This window comes from Vigna angularis, chromosome 5, assembly GCF_016808095.1.
Source record: "Vigna angularis cultivar LongXiaoDou No.4 chromosome 5, ASM1680809v1, whole genome shotgun sequence".
Classification (NCBI taxonomy): domain Eukaryota; kingdom Viridiplantae; phylum Streptophyta; class Magnoliopsida; order Fabales; family Fabaceae; genus Vigna; species Vigna angularis.
In genome coordinates, this window is record NC_068974.1 from 19949863 (window position 1) to 19971379 (window position 21517).

The 21517-nt window shown below is 36.0% G+C and overlaps 1 protein-coding gene and 1 long non-coding RNA gene across 6 annotated transcripts; one reads left to right on the forward strand and one right to left on the reverse strand.

The window, feature by feature from the left end:
* Positions 1-451: 451 nt before the first annotated feature.
* On the forward strand, positions 452-16927 carry LOC108338846 (protein ZINC INDUCED FACILITATOR-LIKE 1). 4 transcript variants are annotated; one of them, XR_008248829.1, is made up of 19 exons: positions 452-607; positions 717-907; positions 1544-1584; positions 1882-1942; positions 2037-2139; positions 2224-2326; positions 2435-2488; positions 2571-2633; positions 2967-3016; positions 3126-3201; positions 12934-13122; positions 13255-13342; positions 15121-15206; positions 15304-15411; positions 15531-15575; positions 15673-15761; positions 16119-16162; positions 16247-16332; positions 16574-16708. XR_008248829.1 is itself a non-coding variant. In XM_017575890.2 (18 exons), exons 2-18 carry the CDS (start codon positions 751-753, stop codon positions 16684-16686), a joined length of 1470 nt encoding a protein of 489 aa, XP_017431379.2. In that variant the 5' UTR covers positions 452-607; positions 717-750; the 3' UTR covers positions 16687-16927. The 4 variants fall into 4 exon arrangements, 3 of the variants coding, with proteins under 3 accessions (XP_017431379.2, XP_017431380.2, XP_052733567.1); XM_017575890.2 differs by lacking the exon at positions 16247-16332 and having other exon boundaries at positions 16574-16927; XM_017575891.2 differs by lacking the exon at positions 16247-16332 and having other exon boundaries at positions 509-611; positions 16574-16927.
* A 236-nt stretch (positions 16928-17163) lies between these two features.
* Positions 17164-20951, reverse strand: LOC128196551 (uncharacterized). 2 transcript variants are annotated; one of them, XR_008248984.1, is made up of 7 exons: positions 18957-20951; positions 18764-18873; positions 18369-18536; positions 18188-18291; positions 18037-18085; positions 17859-17954; positions 17164-17770 (listed from the first exon to the last, which is right to left on the reverse strand). It is a non-coding gene; the product is annotated as an uncharacterized LOC128196551 (long non-coding RNA). The 2 variants fall into 2 exon arrangements; XR_008248983.1 differs by having other exon boundaries at positions 18668-18873.
* Between the last annotated feature and the right edge of the window lie 566 nt (positions 20952-21517).

The window sequence follows — 21517 nt, forward strand, 5'->3', positions numbered from 1 at the left end:
TTTAACGGAAAGGACCTATTTAATTCAATTTTACAAAATTAAGGACTTAATTGAAACGCCAAAAAAGAAAGGGTCCTATTTGAGATTCCGGACGAAAATAGGGACATATTGAAACATTAAACCCAAATTTTATTTCAAACCTTACCTAATCAAATTAGAGCCATACATAGGTATGTCACAGATTTGATATCACTTCAAAATTTCGGAACTAATCCGTGTTTGACTATTATGTTGTCTTCACTTCCGACATCATTTTGTTCCTATTCCTATCTCTGTCTTTAGATGTAAGACCCCTTTGTTTTGTTATTACTCATTTTCTCTATTTTAATCACATATATGATCTTAGATACGTAGATTGAATAGCTTCACACCCAATAACGATTCTTTCTTATACAACTTTTCCACCTTCATCACTACCCCCATTGCACATTTTTTTTCACTCTGACGTGTGCAATGATGCCACTAGTTTTGTTCGTCTACGGCTCTGGATTATTTGTTAGGTGGCATCATATAACATGTGAGAGAGAACAGAGCCTGTGTTGTCATGTTCCTACTTTTGCATTATAGCAAGAACGGGTCCTAAAGTTCCTCCTTTGATTGTGTGCATGTATGTATGTTTGTTTCCTCACCCTTTGTGATTCTCCATTGTGCGCTTAGCAAGTGGCTATCTTTTCTGATTATCTTTTCTGGGTTTGAATGATTGATGCATGTAAAAGGCAAAAGGGACCTGAGTGAAACAATATCACAAACATGAGAGAGGAGAACGTGAAGCAGCCATTGTTGGGGAGGAAGAAGTACTACGATAACTGCCCCGGTTGCAAAGTGGATCAGGCCAAAGAGTTAAGTGAGGGACAAGGCGTACCCATTAAAAATCTTGCTATCATATGGACATTGGTGTTGTCCAATGGTAAACATTTGACATTATTTTTAGCATTTTAACTTCTGGAAAAGTTGGTGCTTCCTGTTTCTGTGTTGTTGTTGGGGACTTCTGGGGTGTTTGTGAGTGCAATGTTTGCTAATGCTACAGCTACTGTTCTAGCTTCTGACTAACTGTTTAGATTCTTTAACTTCGTGTTAACTGTGAAAGGGCCTTTCTCACGAGAATGATCTAACTTTTTTTACTGCTCTTATCTTCTTTTGCATCACTCAAAGAAAGTTTGCCATAGGGGTTGCTAAAAGTTCAGCCAGGTAGGCATTAAATTTGGTGCTTATTCAAAGCTGAAACTGAAAATAAAGTTGACAGGTTACGTTAACAGTTTAATCTTAAGCTAAAGCTGTAATACTAGTGTTTTAACTAAATCAATCAGGAAAAGGACCCCCCTTTGTGGTGTCTGATTAAGTTTACATGAATATTTCATCTCTATCTTGAATGTGTGATATTGTGTACCTTGGCTAAAAAGAGCAGTGCCTTCTGATCCCATAATATTTTGAAAGGAAAATCAGCATTTGTTTCTCTATTTTACCAGTTGCCATTATTCTGTTTCTTTTGGTCATTTGAAACTATTGAGTTTGCTCTGATAGTACTTTATTCTGTCCTCTGCAGCACTGCCTATATCATCCCTCTTTCCATTCCTTTATTTCATGGTGAGTTTAGCTATCAATTGAACTCGATGTATATTTTGATCTTGTGACATTGTTGGAAGTTCTATGAATACATTTACTTGAATGCTTAAACATCATTGTTGGAAGTTCTAGAATACATTTACTTGAGTAGTTGGAATATGCTAAAGTCTTTTTTTAAGTGATTACTACTCTTAGTTCTGTTTTTTTATTTGTTCTGAAATACTTACAAAACTAAAGTTGTGATTACTGTTTAACTTTATGTCATGGATGAGTATAATACATATCCAGATTCCTCAATGATGGAACGATTATTTTCAGGTAAGGGATTTTAATATTGCGAAAACAGAAGCTGATATCAGTTCTTATGCTGGTTATATTGGTAAGATTACTTCTATCATTATCATTTTTTTGAAGTCTTCAACAATCCTTGCAAGTTACTTACTAGGGAAGCCTGTGTGATGAAAATGTTGTAGGCTCTTCATTCATGCTTGGCAGATGTTTGACATCTATATTATGGGGAGTTGTTGCTGATCGCTATGGTAGAAAGCCTGTAATGTTTGCAGGGATTGTGGTGGTGTAAGTATATCTCTCAAAGGATTGGTTCTTTCTTTAAGTTATTTGTTCAGCTTCCTATAATTCTCAGTGCTTACTTGATTTCAGTGTCATTTTCAACACACTATTTGGCCTCAGTACTAGTTTTTGGATGGCTCTTACTACAAGATTTCTTCTTGAAAGTTTAAATGGTATGGTTGGACCAGTGAAGGTATCATATTTTTAACACTAAATAGTTAGCACTTTCATAAATTTCTTGCTCAATTTAGTTCAAACTTCCGGTTGTACATGTCTGTTTGCTAACTCCTTTATTTAACAGGCCTATGCCACTGAAATTTTTCGAGATGAACACCATGCTCTAGGACTATCAACAGTTAGCATCATCATCTATTTTATACTATTACTTCTTAAAACTACATTTCCCAAGAATAATTCAAAGTGTGATTTGCTTTTAGGTCAGTGCAGCTTGGGGCACAGGTTTAATCATTGGCCCAGCATTGGGAGGCTATTTGGCTCAGGTTTTCTCTATAATCTTTGCCATCTGGAGTATAAATATCGGATGCACCTGCATAAAAAGCCTTTAATTTTGTATATACTGTAAGATGAGTTTGTTTTTCAATTGAAAGACTTCTTGCTTATTCAGAAAGTCAATGCCTGAAATTCTGTATTTGATTGAGGAATAGAAATTTTTACAGTATGGTCTCATGCATCTAGGAAAATTGGTCTCATGCATGTTCTGTTTTCTTTTATCCACATTTTGCATTGATAAGTACTCAAGTTTCTGTGTGAGTGGGTATTGTGCAGATATATCACATGTTTATCTAATACTTTTGGGAAAATTTTCATTGTAGCCAGTAGAGAAGTACCCACATTTATTTTCAAAGGGTTCCATTTGGGATAAGTAAGTGGTCTTTTGGATTCGATTTCCTTTCTTCTTTGTGTTTTTATCATTTTATCCTTTTAATAATTCTCTGATTTTCATTTACCAAAGCATATAAATCATTGTGCAGGTTTCCATACCTCTTGCCCAACCTTGTAATATCAGCAGTAGCATTTTTAGTAATTATTTGCTGCTTCTGGATTCCGGTATGTTTCTAAGGTTCTTCATTGATTACGTATGTTTCTATCTTCTTTATGTTTTGTGGCTTTTTAGTCTTGTAACAATTTTTTGATGACTTTTTATAGTGTAGAACCATCTTCATTGGCTATATTATCTAGTTTGTCTACCTCATCTATTAGAAAAGAGATGACTTATATCTCTAGCCAAGAAAGGGTTAAATTGGAGTTTGCTTTAAAAAATTGATATTTTCAAAAGCTTTGCAAAATCTTTGGTTTTCTTGAAATCATAAACAACAAATGTTGAATCAATGGCAAAAGAGTAAAGGATAGAAAAATATTAACACAAGCAATTTATATTGGTTCGGCCAAGCCTACATCCAGTCTTCCTTCAACAACATGAGTTGAAGGAATTCCACTATATTGATCTTCTAAGTACACTCCAGTAGTGCAGATCCAATCAAAACAATTCAGCCCAGTTTCTTGATAAAATCTTGATGTGCAAAACCCAAATTTGATCCTTGATTCTTCAAGACACTTCTTAGACGCTTCTGTAATCAAAACTCAATGAAATAGTTAGTTATGAAATTGATTGCAATTGAATTGTTTTGAAACAATGCGCAAGACATTATTTATAGGATTTTCTAAATCGTGACGCATTTTTATTGATTACTAAATTTATGTTATCTATTAAGTTTTTCCTTATGCTTTAACATATTCTCCCAAGTTTTCTTATTTTGATTTTAATAGATTATGCACATGTAATCGATTATATAATTCTTATAAGCCAGCAATAAATTCATTTGACCGTTAAAACAGTTCAGGCTTTAAATGAAATTGATTTTGACACATAAAACATACTCAGCCGATTATGAAACTTATGTAATCGGTTATGTCAACACTTAAGCAAATTTTCAAATCAACTTTCATTCTAAACAGATCAATACACTAATGAAACATATATTGCATAGCTTCGTGTTTTAATCGATTATACAACTTATGTAATCGATTATAGTTGAAAATAAGACTTATTTTATTATTCTCAATCATAAAAAATACATTCTCATACCCTCTATTTGTAATAATCTAGTTCTCCTAAAAAAGGAAATAGGGAAACTAGGAAAAATAAAATAAAATAAAAGATTATGAATCTATTTCCTCTAATTAGGAAGATTCTAAAGATATTATCTCAAATTACAACACTCCCCCTCAAGTTGGTAAATGAATATCAATCATTCCCAATTTGCCTACAAGATCTTGAAATCTACCCGGAGTAAGTCCTTTTGTAAAAATATCTGCTATTTGAAGTTATGTAGGAACATGAGTTGTAATCACAAATCCTCTGTCAAGATTATCTTTAATGAAATGTCTGTCAATTTCAATGTGTTTTTGGTTCTGTCATACTGTACTGGATTATGGGCTATGCTCATAGCAGACTTATTGTCATAGTGTAGTTGCACCGGGTGTTCCACTTTGACTTTAAGATCATCCAAAATGATTTTCATCCAGAGTCCTTCACACATTCCTTGAGCAAGGGCTCGAAATTCAGCTTCTGCACTAGAACGAGATACTCTATCTTGCTTTTTGCTTCTCCATGTTACCAGACTATCTCCAAGAAATACATAATACCCAAAAGTAGGTTTTCTGTCAATAATAGAACCTGCATAATCAACATCAATATATATCTTCATAGTCAATGTGTCTTCCCTTTTGAATAATAGCCCCTTTCCTGGACTTGACTTCAAGTATTGGAGAATTTTGTCAACTGCTTTCATGTCTCTCTCTCTTGGATCATGCATAAATTGGCTCACTACACTAACTGCATAAGCAATGTCTGGTCTTGTGTGTGATAGATAAATCAATTTTCCCACCAATCTCTAATATTGGGCCTTCTCTACAGGAGCACTTTCTTCACTTCCAATTATGTGATTCTGTTTGAGGAGATCAAGTACATATTTCCTTTGGGAGATGAAAATTCCGTTCTTGGAGTAGGCAACCTTTATTCCAAGAAAATATTTGAGTTTTCCAAGGTCTTTCATTTCAAATTGAGCTGTCAATTTTTCTTTTAATGCTAACTTTTCTCTTTCATCATCTCCTATAATAATCATATCATCCACATAGACAAGCAATAGAGTGAGTTTACCTATAGAAGAGTGCTTTATGAATAAAGTATGATCTCCTTGGCTTTGTCTGTTGATAACGGTTGAAAAACCGTTATTTTTATACTTAATTTTGACCTTAAAATCAACCTTTATGACTTCGAAACTAGCTTGAAATCATGTTTTTGCTTAAGTTTTGGAAATAAGAGAGTTGGATGAGTTTTATGCCTGATTTTCCTTGTTTTGACAAGAATTAAGATGAATTGGATGAAAGAATTTGAAGTAGCAAGGAGTTGGACTCAGGAAAGGAAGGAAAAGTGCACAAAAGAAGAACTGTTGTCACCGCTCAGCGCCATTTGCACCGCTGAGCGCCAATCTGGCTGATGAGTACACTGTCTCACGCTTAAGCGCTACCACTGAGGGCCAATTCAAGTATCGCACCTACCGCTGAGTGGTATTTTTACCGCTGAGCGTTAGACTGTGTTGTTGAATACACTGTTTCGCGCATGAGAGTCAACGCTGAGGGGCATTCTGAGTGCCGCACCTGCCGCTGAGCGCCAAAACTATCGTTGAACGCTGTTTAATTGGGCTTGGGCCAATTTTCTGTATTTTTAATAAACTATAAAAGAGTTTAGTAGACCTAGGGTTGATATTTTTGGACAGAAAGAGGCGAAATCACACTTCTCTCACCCCTTGGAGGCGGATTTTGGATGCGGAAGCTTCTTTTCTTCAAATTCTAGGGTTCTATCTTTCATTCTTTTCATTATTTTCATCTAGAGTTGGGGAAATGATGTAGTCCTTTGAAACTCTCATGTATTGAATTGATTCTTGATTATATATGCTTTACTTCATTAATTGTTAGGGTTTTTCCTCTTTACTCTATGCATGCTTTGTTTAACTCATTCAATTGCATGATCATTGATGTTATCTATATGGACACATATAGGTAAATATAGAACTGGGGAAATTCTCCTGAAAGAAATATTACCTAGACATAGGAATAGGAGGATCGATTGCCTTTAAGCTTCTGTGCGAATGTAATGCATGAATAATTGCTAGGGAGACAAGACATTGTAAACTAGTGTTTAGGAGTAGACTTTCTTCACCGATACATGGGGTTTAAGGTAAATTAGAAAGTTACATTAACATTAATGAAGAAAGATGAATTCATGAATACATGAGAGTGGGATAAGATAAATCGGAAACCCCAACAACATCATCATTCCATATTTTACATCAATCACTTTTGCATCTTTCAATCCAATTGATCAAAAACTTGCATTCATGTTTATTTTTCGCAATTCAACCATAATGATTTTGTTTACAAGTCTAATTTAATCAAGAAATCACATAACTGTCTAGGTCGAGAGTCCTTTGGGAAATGATACTTGGTCTTACCATTTTATTTTTACTTGATACGATTCGGTACACTTGTCGAAGTGTTAACAGGTCTTACCATTTATTATTACTTGATACGATTCGGTGCACTTGCCGAAGTGTTAACATCTGTATCCCAAGGAAACCATTGCTTTTGTAAATCTTCCAAACCATGCTCTAGGGGATTGCTTAAGACCATACAATGCTTTCTTTAGGAGGCATACCTTGTTTCTTTCATTTTTCACTTCAAAACATTGGGGAATCTCCATGTACACTTCCTCATCTAGATTTCCATGAAGAAAGACATTCTTCACATCCAGCTGGTGTAAGTCCCATTCGAAAAGGGCAGCCAAAGCGAGAATAACTCGAACTGTATTCATCTTTGCCACTGGGGCAATTGTCTCTTCATAATCAATCCCATATTTTTGGACAGAAAGAGGCGAAATTACACTCCTTTCACCCCTCATAGGCGAATTTTGGATGTGGAAGCTCCGATCTTCAACTCTTAGGGTTCTATCTTTCATTCTTTTCATTATTTTCATCTAGTTTCGCCATGTCTATGGTGAACTAAACCTCCATTGTTGTTGGGGATTGATGTAACCTTCGTAAACTCTCATGTATTGAATTGATTCTTGATTTTTGATCCCTGGCAACGACGCCAAAAACTTGTTAACACTTCGGCAAGTGTACCGAATCATATCAAGTAATAATAAATGGTAAGACCAAGTATCGTTTCCCAAGAGACTTACTGCACTAAACAATTATGTGATTACCCAACTAATTAAGACTCTAAAGAATAAATTTTTGGGTTTTTGAATGCAAATGCAATAAAAATAAACATGAATGTAATTTGATCAATTGAGGCTAAACACAAAAATGAATGAATGAAGTTGATGGTATTGTTGTTGGGTTTTAGATTTCGCCTAGTTTACTCTCATGCATATATGAATTCGTCTTCTTCATTAATGTTAATGTCACTTTTTAATTTACCTTAAACCCGACTCGGTGAAGAAAGCCTAATCCTAATTACTAGTTCACAATTTCTTGTCTCCCTAGCAATTAATCATGCATTACATTCGCACAGAAGCTTAAAGACAACCAACCCTCATATCCCTATGTCTAGGCAATACTGCTTTTGGGAGAGATTCTCCAGATCTTGATTTCTCCGTATGTGTCCATATCGACAAAATCAATGATCATGCAATTGAATGAGTTAAACAAAGCATGTATAGAGTGTAGAGGAAAAATCCTAACAATTAATGAAGTAAAGCATATATAATCAAGAATCAATTCAATACATGACAGTTTACAAAAGTTACATCAATCCCCAACAACAATGGAGGTTTAGTTCACCATAGACATGGTGAAACTAGATGAACAATGGAATGAAAGGATGGAAGAAATAGAAAAACCCTAGAAAGAGAAGAGGAGAGCTATCACTATCCCCAAATCTACCCCCAAGGGGTGAAAAATGTGTTTTTGTGCTTAAGCCATCAAAAGATACAATCCCTAGGACGTGCAAGTCCTTAAATAGAACTAAAAAATAACAGAAAACAGGTCCAAGCCCACGAAACTGACGCTCAACGTCCAAAAAGGCCGCTCAGCGATAACTGCGGCACTAAACTAGCGCTGAGCGCTACTTTTCTGCACTTTGGTTGACTTTTCTGCATTTTGGTTGACTTTTCTACATTGGTTGATGTTTTTGCATTCTTGTTGACTTTTCTGCATTCCAACTATTTGATACTTTAACTCTTCTTTCAAATCATTCCAATAGCCTACAAAATCAAGGGAATTTAGTGATAAAATCATCAAGTATAATCTCAACTCTCTTATTTAGAAAACTAAAGCAAAAACATGAGTTCAAGCAAACTTCTAAGTCAAAAGGGGTGTTTTTAATATCAAAATTAAGTATAAAAGTAACAATTTTTCAACCGTTATCAGGGGAATCTCCATGTACACTTCCTCATCTATATCTCCATGAAGAAAGACATTCTTCACATCCAGCTGGTGTAAGTCCCATCCAAAATGGGCAGCCAAAGCGAGAATAACTCGAACTGTATTCATCTTTGCCATTGGGGCAAATGTCTCCTCATAATCAATCCCATATGTTTGGGTATATCCTTTTGCCACGAATCTAGCTTTATATCTTTCTATTGTCCCATCTGCCTTATGTTTCACTATGAATATCCATCTACACCCTACTGCCTTCTTGTCTCTTGGCTTATCAACAATCTCCCAAGTTGAATTTCTTTCTAATGCATTCATCTCTTCTTTCATGGCTTTATTCCAATGTTCAAGTTTCATGGCCTCCTGGATTGAGGTAGGAATTTCTGTGGCATCAATGGCAGCAATAAAACTTTTGTGCTTATTAGAGAGATTGTTAGTGCAAACATACTGAGAAATAGGATATTTAGCACATGATCTTCTTCCCTTTCTCAATGCCATGGGTAAATCCTCAGTAATACTTACCTCTTCCTCATTGATATCTTCAGGGATCCTCACCTCCAGATTAGACAAATTTTCTTGCTCGAGAGTCGAAGTGGGTTGTTCTCTTCTTTCATATTTTTAGGCAAAAAACTTGTCTTCCTCTTCTTCCTCACTGTGGACTATGGTAGCTTCATTGCTCAGGTCTTGGGCATCCTACAAAGACAAACATGGTAATGACAAGAAGGAGAGTTCATCCACTTCAAGTGCTTTCTCCCCCTGAAGTGGTGGACTGACATAAAAGGATTTTGTTTCATGAAAGGTGACATCCATGGTGATAAAGACGCGACGACTCTGAGGATGATAACATTTGTACCCTTTTTTTATTAGAAGAATACCCAATAAAGACACATTTAAGAGCTCTGGGATCTAATTTACCACGGTTAGGATGATGAGAGTGAACAAAAACAACACATCCAAAGACTCGACTAGGTAGACTTGTTATTAGGGAAGAAGAAGGACCAAAAGACAATAGAGACTCTATAGGACTAATGTCATTTAAGATACGAGTGGGTAACCTGTTTGTTGTAATTTGAGATAATATCTTTAGAATCTTCCTAATTTAGAATCTTCCTAATTAGAGGAAATAGATACATAATCTTTTATTTTATTTTATTTTTCCTAGTTTTCCTAGTTTCCCTATCTCCCTTTTTAGGAGAACTAGATTATTACAAATAGAAGGTATGAGAATGTATTTTTTATGATTGAGAATAATAAAATAAGTCTTATTTTCTACTCTGTTGATGAGATATGTGGCAGTTAACACAACTTCTCCCCAATAATTGTTTCGAATAGACATTTGAAAAAGAAGAGCTCTAGTTACTTCAAGAAGATGATGATTCTTTCTTTCAGCAACCCCATTTTGTTGAGGGGTATTAACACAGGTTCGTTCATGAACAATACCATTATGAGACAAAAATTGAGAAATTCGTGATTCACATATTCAGTACCATTATCAGACCTAATTCTTTTGATATTTTTTCCAAATTGAGTTTGGACAAGACGGAAAAAATTAACAAAAATTTGAAAAACTTCGGATTTATTTTTCATAAGGTATGTCCACGTGACATAGGTACAATCATCAATAAAGATAACGAACCATTTGGCTCCGAAAATAGAATCTATGACAGGACCCCAAACATCAGAGTGAATTAAATCAAATGGAGAAATACTCTTTTTATTACTAATAGGATAAGATGCACGATGGTGTTTTAACATTTGACAAATATCACAATTAAAAGACTCAACAGACTCCTTGGTAAACAAATGGGGAAATAAGGACTTGATAAGACTAAATGAAGGATGCCCAAGCCTTTGATGATGTAACCATATTTGAGATTTTGCCCACGTCTCAGATGTAGCATGTTGACTCATGATTTGTGTGTTGCTTTGGTCATAAACTCTAAAAAATACAACCCACTTTGCTCCTTAGCAGTTAAAATCGTCTTCCTCGTGGCAAGGTCCTGAAAAACACAATAAGTTGGAAAAAATATTACTGAACAATTTAAATCCTTTGTGAGTTTTTGCACAAAGATAAGACTATTAGCTAATTGAGGAACATGTAAAACATCCTTCAATATAATAGATGAGTCCAAAAATATATTCCCAGAGCCGCATATAGGTATACCCTGACCATTTGCAACTATAATAAGTTGTTCTTTATTGCTTTTTCCATATGAGTTGAAATACCCATTAAAAGGTGTCATATGATCAATTGCACCCGAATCAAGGATCCAAATACCTTGAGACACATGACCAACAATATTGAGACAAATCTTACCTTTTATGGACAAAGTACATGATCCAGAGGGCTTACTCATTGATTCAACTATTGCTTCCAAGCACTCAATTTTCTCCTTATAAGCTTTCATATCAAGATCTGGTGGTGGTGGATTAGACTAGGAAGGACTAGATTGATTGGTAGCTTCCCGTTCTGAGGTAGTATGATTTACCCATCTTTGAGTAGGCCCTTTGTTGTTTCCCATGCGCTCGAGAACATTCTTTCTTCCATGGAGTTTGAAGCATGTTTCTTTGGTATCTCTAGATCTTTTACAGTATGAACAATAATCCCCATGAGTACCTCTTTCAAACGTCTTTCCCCAGCATTTGTTCCCTTGTGGACTCCCTTTCCAATTGTCATGGCAAAGCCTATGTTGGAGATCCCTCCATGAAGCATGACAGTTCTCCGAGTTTCTTCTCCTCTTACCATAAAAAAACTTTTGATAAGGGTGGTAATTTTTATCTTCCAAAAATTTGAACCCGGATTGGGTCGTACTAATGATTTAGGCCCTGGAGAAATTTAAAGGTTTTTTCCCCTTCAATGAATTCACCAAGAGCGGCAGCATCTGTTTTACACATCTTTATTGTTTGGATCTGATCGAGTTCCATACAAAGACCATTCAGGATTCCGTGATATTCTGATACGAAAAGGGAGCCCTGTTTTGTATTAAATATCCTATTCTTGATGTCATAGTAAGCAGCAAGATCCTTTTTTAAAGAAAAAAGTACTCTGTAAATCATCCCATATTTCTTTTGCAAAAGAAAAACATATAATTTTTCCTTATCTCAGGAATCATGGATTGCCACATCCAAGTCATAATTAATGAATCTTCTTTGTCCCAAATTGAAAAATGAGGATCGTTTGGTCCTGGTCCTCCTCCATCTATGTGATCACGTTTTGAACGACCCTTGAGAATCCTTAGAATAAATTGGCTCCATTGTAAGTAATTATGACCATCCAACCAAGAGGTACTTCCTATATTTGGTAGGTCATTAGGCACCCCCAAAGGAATACTTTTTTCTTCGGACATCACGTACCCAAGAAAAAAGAGCAAAAACTTCAAACTCAGATCTACTCAAATAAAGGCCAAACGGGTCGTCACCAACCCTAAAAATAGACTCGGGAGGCTTCGGCGACTCTTCTGTGGCGGTGACTGCAAGTGGGTCACACCGAGAAAAAAGGAGCAAAACTTAAAACTCATATATACTCAAATACAGCAAAATGAGTCATCACCGACCCTAGGAATAGACACAGGGGGCTCCAGCGACCCTGTCTGTGACGGCGGCGGCGAGTGGGTCTCGCCGGAGGTGGGCGCATGGGCTACACGCACCGGCAGGGGTGGCTGCACGTGGCGGCTCCTCTCACGGAGCGACTTCCAGCATTGTGAGCGCCGGTGTTGGGCGCACCTTTCTTCCCTATCAACGACCCCAACCGACAACGGTGGCAGCGGCGGTGGTCGGACAACGGCGGCGGTGCGACCTTTTGCAGCGGAATCGAGCCCCAAGATCACCAAGTTGAAAATAAGACTTATTTTATTATTCTCAATCATAAAAAATACATTCTCATACCCTTTATTTGTAATAATTTAGTTCTCCTAAAAAGAGAAATAGGGAAACTAGGAAAACTAGGAAAAATAAAATAAAATAAAAGATTATGTATCTATTTCCTCTAATTAGGAAGATTCTAAAGATATTATCTCAAATTACAACAATTACTATACAGTTGTTTTCCCTTGTTAATCATACAATGATATTTGGAGAAATCTAACAGATTATATACATTGTTTAACCGATTATTTCTTCCAGAAATGAAATGTTCAATATGTTTTAGGCATGATTCGTTTACAAACAATGAATTCATATATCAAGCACAAACACAATAAAGATGAAACAATTGTTATGCTATTTGTTGTGCAAGAAACTATAAAACTATTCTTTTGTTCATCATAAAAAACATAGATATTAAGGGTTGAATAGCTCCCCCTATCACCATCATCTATATAATTGTTTAAAATGCCTACAGGAAACACTTCACACCCATAGTTGTAGTGATGAATCCGTGGAAGATGCTGAAGCTTTGGAAAATGGAAACAGTGGAGCTGGCAAAGACATGACAAGTCAAAAGAATGAAAACCTCCTCTTGAATTGGCCCTTGATGTCATCTATCATAATTTACTGTGTTTTCTCACTTCATGATATTGCTTATCAAGAGGTATCACTCATTGATCTTGATGATGTTACAAATGGTCTATGCATTTCCTTTGATATATGTTATTTAGATTTTCCTGATTTTTATTCTTTTTCTGCTTAAGTGAACTACATTCATTCATCTTGCTTTCATTAGGTTTTCTCATTATGGAGTGTCAGCCCTCGAAAGCTGGGGGGGTTGAACTTCTCAACAAATGATGTTGGCAATGTTCTTTCAATAACAGGTGAATCTTTGGAACTAACAATTTTCGCAATGTTGCTTATTTCAATAAGATGTTTCCTTCCTAATTTTTTATCTGCAAATATTGCACATAGATTTTATGCATTTATGTGAATTTTACGGATTTGGATTGCCAAACTTTGGTCAACTAATGTATAGAAAAAAATTTCTTATTTATTCATTACTTGCCAAAATTTTCTAGTGCAACACCAAGATGCTATAACTTTGACTGCAAGATTATTATATCTTTGTCTTTACGAAAGAGGAAGCATGAAAGATAGGCTATTTTGTATCATAAAATGTTTGAAACAGTATTGACATTGTAGGATACCACTTGAACCACATTAAAGTTATTCCTATAGTTCTAAAGTTTTACAAAATTGTCTGGATTTTGGGTTTGAGAGTGAGAAAAAAGCTATAGAAAAATTTTGCATTTAGTGTTGTGATGACAAATTTATGAACACCAAAAACGGTGCCACAAACTTGTTTAACAATCGGCAAGTGTGACCGAATCGTATCAAGTAATAAAACTAGGTAAGACCAAGTATCGTTTTCCCAAAGGACTCACAGCCTAGTTAGTTATCTAATTTGTTGATTATTTAAGACTTGTGAACGATTGATTGTAGGTTTTTAATGCAAAAGACAATAATTAAACATGTATGCATGAGGTTGATCAATGGCAAAAAGAGTAAAACAAACACGTAATGAATTATATGGATGAGTATGTTGTTGGGGTTATCAATTTCATCTTGTCCACTCTCATATATTTAAGGAATTCATCAATCTTTTCATCTATGTTAATGCCACTCTCTAAATTACCTTGTCAAGAAGGCCTATCCTTAATTATGAGTTCATACAATTCCTAGCATTCCTAGTAATTAATTCTGAAGTGCAGAAGCTTAAAGGCAACCAATATGCTATTGGGAGAAATTCCCCGGATCTAGATCTCCCCGTACGTTCCCATATCATAGCAATGAATGAGTTAAACAAAGCAAGCATTAAGCAAAGAGGAAAAACCCTAACTAATGATGAAAGAAAGCATGTATCTTAAAGTAAGATGTTAAAACATTAATTCCATATATGAGAGTTTCACAAAACTACATTGATTCCCCAACAACAATACAAGGTTTAGTTCACCATATTCATGGTGAAACTAGATGAACAATAATGAAAGAATGGAAGATAGAACCCTAGAAAGATGAAAAGGTAGCCTGAGCATCCAAGATCTTCCTTCAAGGGGTGGAAAAGAGAGTGTTTGCTTCGTCTCAGCCAAAGATACAAACCCTAGGAACACCTAAAACTTATATATTGTTCATAATAATACAGAAAATTAGGCCCAAGCCCAAAATAGTGCCGCTCAGCGGTAAGTGCGTGAGTTGTTTTCCTCCCCTTAGCGGCCTTTTCACCCCTCAGCGGAGCCAACGTGGGTTCTTGAGTGCCGCTCAACGGTAAATTGCCGCTGAGCGGTAGTTGCGGCTTCTCCTTTTGCACTTTTTGATGTCTTTTCTGATTCCATCTCTATCTTTCTTCACTTCTTTCACCACATTCACCTTAAAACCTGCATAAAACACTGAAATCAAGCATAAACCTGTTCAACTCTCTTATTTCCAAAAATATGAACAAAAGCATGATTTCAAGCTAGTTTCTAAGTGTTAAAGGTTGCTTTTAGTATCAATTTTAAGCATGAAAATAACAGTTTTTCAATTGTTATCATGTTGATCTTCATTTTCCTATTGTACAATTGATACTTTATAATTACTAACTCACTTCTCCAATGTTTAGGTGTTGCAATGATCATTTACCAAATTTTGGTCTATCCATTTGTGGAAAGAGCTTGTGGACCTGTTGGAATTGGCCGCATTACAGGGGTTAGTTTTCATCAAATTGTAGCTATTATACCGTTGTTTTTAACATTTCAAATTTTGTTATTTGAAAAATGTCCTATTACTTTGGTCCCATATGCAGATGTTATCAATACCTCTTTTGCAAAGCTACCCTTTCATAGCATTGTTGTCAGGTGTTGCACTAACCATAGTCATAGTTACTGCTTCAATTCTAAAGAATATTATGTCTGTAAGTGAACCTCTCTGTTCATTTAACTGTTTAATAGTGATTTAAGTGTTTAAATTGATTCAAAAAAGTTTTTACATGTTACAAATTTGACTGATTGAACTCTTTTTTGTTGAATTTAGACCACCATTAGAACTGGTTTGTTCCTCCTACAAAACCGAGCAGTGGTAATTTTTTGGATTATTGCAACTTTTATTTAATACAATGGTTGAGACTATTTGTTGATGGATTGTGACATATATGACATTTTCATTTGGAAAACAGGAGCAACACCAAAGAGGTGCAGCTAATGGCATTTCCATGACAGGCATGTCCCTGTTCAAAGCTATTGGTCCTGCTACAGGTGGTGCAGTGTGAGTGTTCTTGTTTCAGCTTTTACTAGATTTACCTGTCAGTTCAAAAAATTTCAAATATACTGGCATGTCAATTTGTAGGGTTTTCATTTCATCCATTCTAAATTCCTTTATGATATGGTTTTTTTATAGTGAACTAGATTGAAAGATAAAGGTATCATGTTACCTGTCAATGTATCCCTTGACCCTTGTTGGCATAGAAAGATATTTAATAGAAATTACGGCTCTCCACTTTGATCCATTAGCAATTGGCTTGACAGAGTTTTCATCAGTAGTTCTTAACCACATACTTTCTTACCAAAGTATCATACATTAAGAATTATATCTAATTTTCTGATATGATGATGGTGAATGCAGATTAACTTGGTCACAAAAGCGGATGGATGCTTCATTCCTCTCAGGTATGATGCTCAACTAATTTATTTTTGTGCACATGAGATGTTGCATTTATTTCTACTATCTAAACAAAGAAAGAGTAAATGCAGAAGGAGATATGTTTGAGTAGACAACATGTGTGCAGTGGTATCATAAAATATTGTCTAGCTAATAGGGCGGTTCAAGGCTCAAACAGGTAAAGTCCTTCCTTTAGGCCTCCAAGAAAAGAATACCTCAAAAAAATATTTTTAAGAACTAATTGTTTTAGGTCTCAAAAACCCTTGAGTTTGCTTTAGGCTTCATTCTTAAGCTTGTTTTAGGCCTTCCAAACCCTTTAGCCGTTCCCGCTAGCTAGACCATGATGTCAATGCAGCTGTTAAGGGCATTGTTTCTTTTGCTAGGAGCTTACTTACTGATGTGCATTTATTTGACTGCAGGCACCAATATAGTGTTCTTTGTCCTGAACATAATTGAAGCAATTGGAATAATAATGATGTTCAAACCATTTCTTGCTGAGAAGAAGAAAACACAGTCAGATCAGTTACAGTGAAATCAATAATTTTTACTCAAGTCATATAGCATCTCCCTGGAACTGCTATCTATTGTAGAGATGATAACCAGATGCATGAACTTTCTCATATTGAAGTTAAATTAATGGAACCAGTTCAATTTGTAACTTGCCTTAAGTGTATAGGGAAAGGCCAATTAAGCCTTACAACCCTTTTTTTTTCAATTGTTTCAATCTAGTATGTAATATACTTTCTTACTAGTATTGTTTTGTAATCATACTATAATATACTACTTCTCATATCATTTATAAGGAAAAAATAAATTCAAATGGTTTAAGAAAATCATGCATTAAATTATCTAATCTCTTCATATCTATTTCTTCTAGAATTTTAGTTTTTAATATCAATGATATAATTAAAAAAGTCGAACATTAATCTCTTCATATCTAATCTCTTCATATCTAATCTCTTCATATCTATTTCTTCTAGAGCTTTAGACGTCTATTCTTTTGGCCTTTCGATGTCCGACCTGTACCCGACGTCTTTGTGGGTGACGTTACTCAAACATCGGGGGTATACCTCGGACGTCTGTATAGACGTCAGATGTGGTCAGACCCGACGTCTATCTAGACGTTCGAGGTATACCCCCGACGTCTATGTAGACGTCCAAGGGATATAACCGACGTTTGTGTAGACATTGGATGTTACCACCCCCCGACATCCATAGGCCTGAAACGGTTTGTTTAGGGTTTAGGGGTTGGACGTCGGTTTGGGCACTGCCAAACGTCTATAGATGTCCGTTAGTGCACTAACCGACGTCTATTGGGTGTTTTTTTTTTTTTAAATTAATTTATTTTTGCAATAAAACCACACCTAAAAAGCAGAAAATTGTCATAGAACAATATAGTATAATATATATATGCGTTTCATATAAAGAAAGTTCTACTTAATGTAAAAAATAATCCAATACCAAAACTATCAAGATATAAACTTAAACTAAACCTAAGCAATGTTCAACAACAAATAAAAGTGTTCCTAGCTCCATCTTTCCAGAAGATAAGTTGTCCACTCCTACCTTATCTGCCTAATTATGTCCTCTAGTATAGGAGATGTACTCTTGAAGCACTGCAAAATTGAAGAAAGATTCATTATGGTTTCATATATGTTTAAAGATGAATTTGATTTGTAATGTATTCAAGGTATGCATCATTACCTCATTCCAGTCATCTGTAATGACAGCTGGAATGATGGTTTTAATCCAACACATGACATAGAAGCTACATTCCCATGAATCTAGCCGCTGGTTACACTAAAATGACAAACTAAATAGTCAAGAATTTAGATCATTTAATAACATAGAAAATGAATTAGAACTATAAATGACTTACAACCTTTGGATACAAAATTTGAACTAGTTGACTTCGAGATTTTCCAATAACTCTGTATAGATTGGAAACACAAAGTAAAATTAATATAACTATATTTATCATAAAATTTTAAGGTGAACATCAAATTCAAATTCATTTTTGGAGAAACACTTACCCTTGAAACATGGTTCTCAAGTCATTTTTCATCTTCTTGTGCAACGAACAAAACCATATAATTTACATTGTTTGGGAATGATGACCATCAGCTGCCAGTACGACCTATCACGAAGGACAAATAGTTATTTAACTAATTAAGGAAACATTAATAATGAACTTTTACATATAACAACACCTACCCATCAATGTATGACACAAGGTATACGTCTCTTTTTGACTCATCCATCCATGTTTGCAAATAATGTTGTCTGTTTTCAAGTGTGTTACCAGAAGGTTGAATGGTATGAGGTTCAACAAATCTGTACATGGAAGACCAACCTTGGTCTACAACGATTGTGTCCATGTACCTAAAACAACAAAGTTAAGTTGTTAGAAACTAGGAATCTAAATAAAAGTAATATGGAAGACAAAATTAACTATCTTAGATGCACCACAGTTGAATGATGGAAATATTCAACATCCTGTCTCCCCCAATCACCTGCAATGCATCAGGCAATGTGATATATACTGGCACATGGGGGGAAGACCAAATACTCTAAAATCTCAGTATAGTTCTAATGATGCTCTCTTCAACCTGGGTAATCTTGTCATTAGCTTTGATAGAGGATCATCCTCCGCTTCAGCCATGTCATCATCTTCATGTATGACTGTATCATGAATCGACTGCTTCTGAGGATGTGTGAACTGAAGATAAGAATTTCATCAAAGAGTTATCAACAAATATTTTTAAACTTAACATAGAAATATTAATAACAAAGACATTATACCTGTGGAGTAGCGATGTGTGACATGATCAATGCTCTAGGCCAGGCTATAAATGATCCTATGGCCTCCCTCACAAAATTAATTTCTAGAGTGGGTACAGGCACCTAAGCCTGGGGATCCCGAACCTCATCAATCATCACACGCACGTGGTGGGGTAATATGGGAACACCATGAATAGTTTGCCCTCCCTCAAGCACTCGTCTGACAGCCACAATGCGTGGGGGATCCCCATCAACCAATAGCTCATACTGACTGCTATACTGAGTAGGTTCTACAGCAGAGCATGATCCTCTAGTGTTGACACGAGGTGGTGTGGGAGTTTCAGCGGGCCCCATGTTGCCCTACGTCATGGAATGCAGCTTCTCTTCAAGCGCTCTTTGTATTTCTTTTTGTTCTTGTTCTCGTCAATCATTTATAAGAGAATCATACAAATTAGCTCTTCCAAAATTATCTTCACCGACATCACGCATCATGTCCTCTAAATGATCACTCATCCATTCTTCCACATAATTCGTTCCTTGTGACGTGGTAGGCTGGTCCACTATGCCAATTCCAAACGTTATAAGTCCTCATTATGCCAAACATGAATAGATGGTCACGCACATTGCCTAAGTCTTGCCGTATTTGATTAAGACAACGAACACAAGGACAAAAGTATGTCCCGTTCACAGACTTAGCATTTTGTTCAACGTATTGCAAGAACTCCGAAACACCCTTATCATATTCTTTACTGATGCGACGTTCATTCATCCAGCTTCGATCCATACTATGTTCGTAAAATCATCAGTTTAGGTTTTTAACTCTCACAAGGTTAGGCCCTACCCATTCAAAAAAATTATTTTTCATAATTTGCTAAGACACGTGCAAAGAAGTCTACATCATAAATTTGATAAGATTTCGGCAGCATTTCGCATTGGTCTCCGAAATACACGAAATGAGAGTAGTCAAGGATGACCACAATCAAATATGCATCCGGAGAACAACAAATATTGAACCGAAATTTTATCAATCTTATCCATAAACTCCAACGTACATGTTATTGCAAATTATGAAAAATAATTTTCTCAAATTGTCCAATCGGACAATTCAAAATTTAATGCAAACGATTAAAAGATTAATCGTTTGTGTTAAATTTCAAACGGGAACTAAGTTTCACTCAATGATTTGATACTTATAATCTAACATGCCAATTATAAAAACACAACTATCACATGCATATTCAAAAGCCAATAACACATGCAGACCTTAAAGTAAAAAACATGCATAGACAAAAGCCAATAAAATGTAAACACAAAAGCCAATAACATGCATACAAAAAAATTACCAACAAAGAAGCTAACATTTTTAACAGATTCAAAAAGAAATCAAGGGAAATGGAGGAGTGCACGACCTAAAATGTAGGCTAAAAAGAGTAAAAAACGTCGCCCAAGAACATGCCAGAAACTGCACCAAAACGCACCGAAAACGATTTTTAATCGGTTCAAATAAAAGATATTTCATCAAAGAGTAATTTAATCGGAGTAAAAGTAAATTTAATAGGCCCAAAAGAGAGAAAACGCACTTGGAAATGCAATGCCGCAGAGAAAAAACGTGGGGAAGACGATGAACAGTGAGCGTAACTCCTCGCGAGTTCGCGATTTTAGTATAAATGGCAGTAGACGTCGGGGCTCTAACTAATCTGACGTCTTTCTGATTTAAATATTCATATTCGCGGGGCATTTAGACGTCCGTTAGAGGGGCCCCGACGTTTATAATATTATAGACATCAGGGCCCCCCCACAACAGACGCCTAAAGGGTAGAAAAAAATAACTCCTCACCTACCCTGTCATCCCTTTAGACGTCCGTTGTGGGGGGGCCCCGACGTCTATAATATTATAAACGTCGAGGCCCCTCTAACGGACATTTAAGTGGCTGAAAAAATAAACTCTTAAAGTACCCTGTCAGCCCTTTAGACGTCCGTTGTGGGGTGCCCCGACGTCTATAATATTATAAACGTCTGGGCCCCTCTAACGGACATTTAAGTGGCTGAAAAAATAAACTCTTCAACTACCCTGTCAGCCTCATAGGCGTCCGTTGTGGGGGGGGGGGGACGTCTATAATATTATAGACGTCGGGGCCCCCCTAACGGACGTTTAAGTGGCTGAAAAAATAAACTCTTCAACTACCCTGTCAGCCAAATAGGCGTCCGTTGTGGGGGCCCCGGACGTCTATAATATTATAGACGTCGGGGCCCCCCCTAACAGAAGTTTAAGTGGCTGAAAAAATAAACTCTTCAACTACCCTGTCAGCCTCATAAGCGTCCGTTGTGAGGGTCCTGAATGTCTACAATATTATAGATGTCGCCCCCCTCCCCCCCCCCCTCACAACGGATGTCTAAAGTCCCACTTATTTACGAAAATGCCACTGGTAAATAATTTACGTTAGTGTTTTCGTGGACGGACGTCTATTGGGTGACGTTAAAGGCCAATTCTGCACTAGTGAATGTTAAGGTATTTAAAAAAAATAAAGAACCAAATATATAATTAACTCTTTATTTTAATTATCAATAAAATCTTATGAATT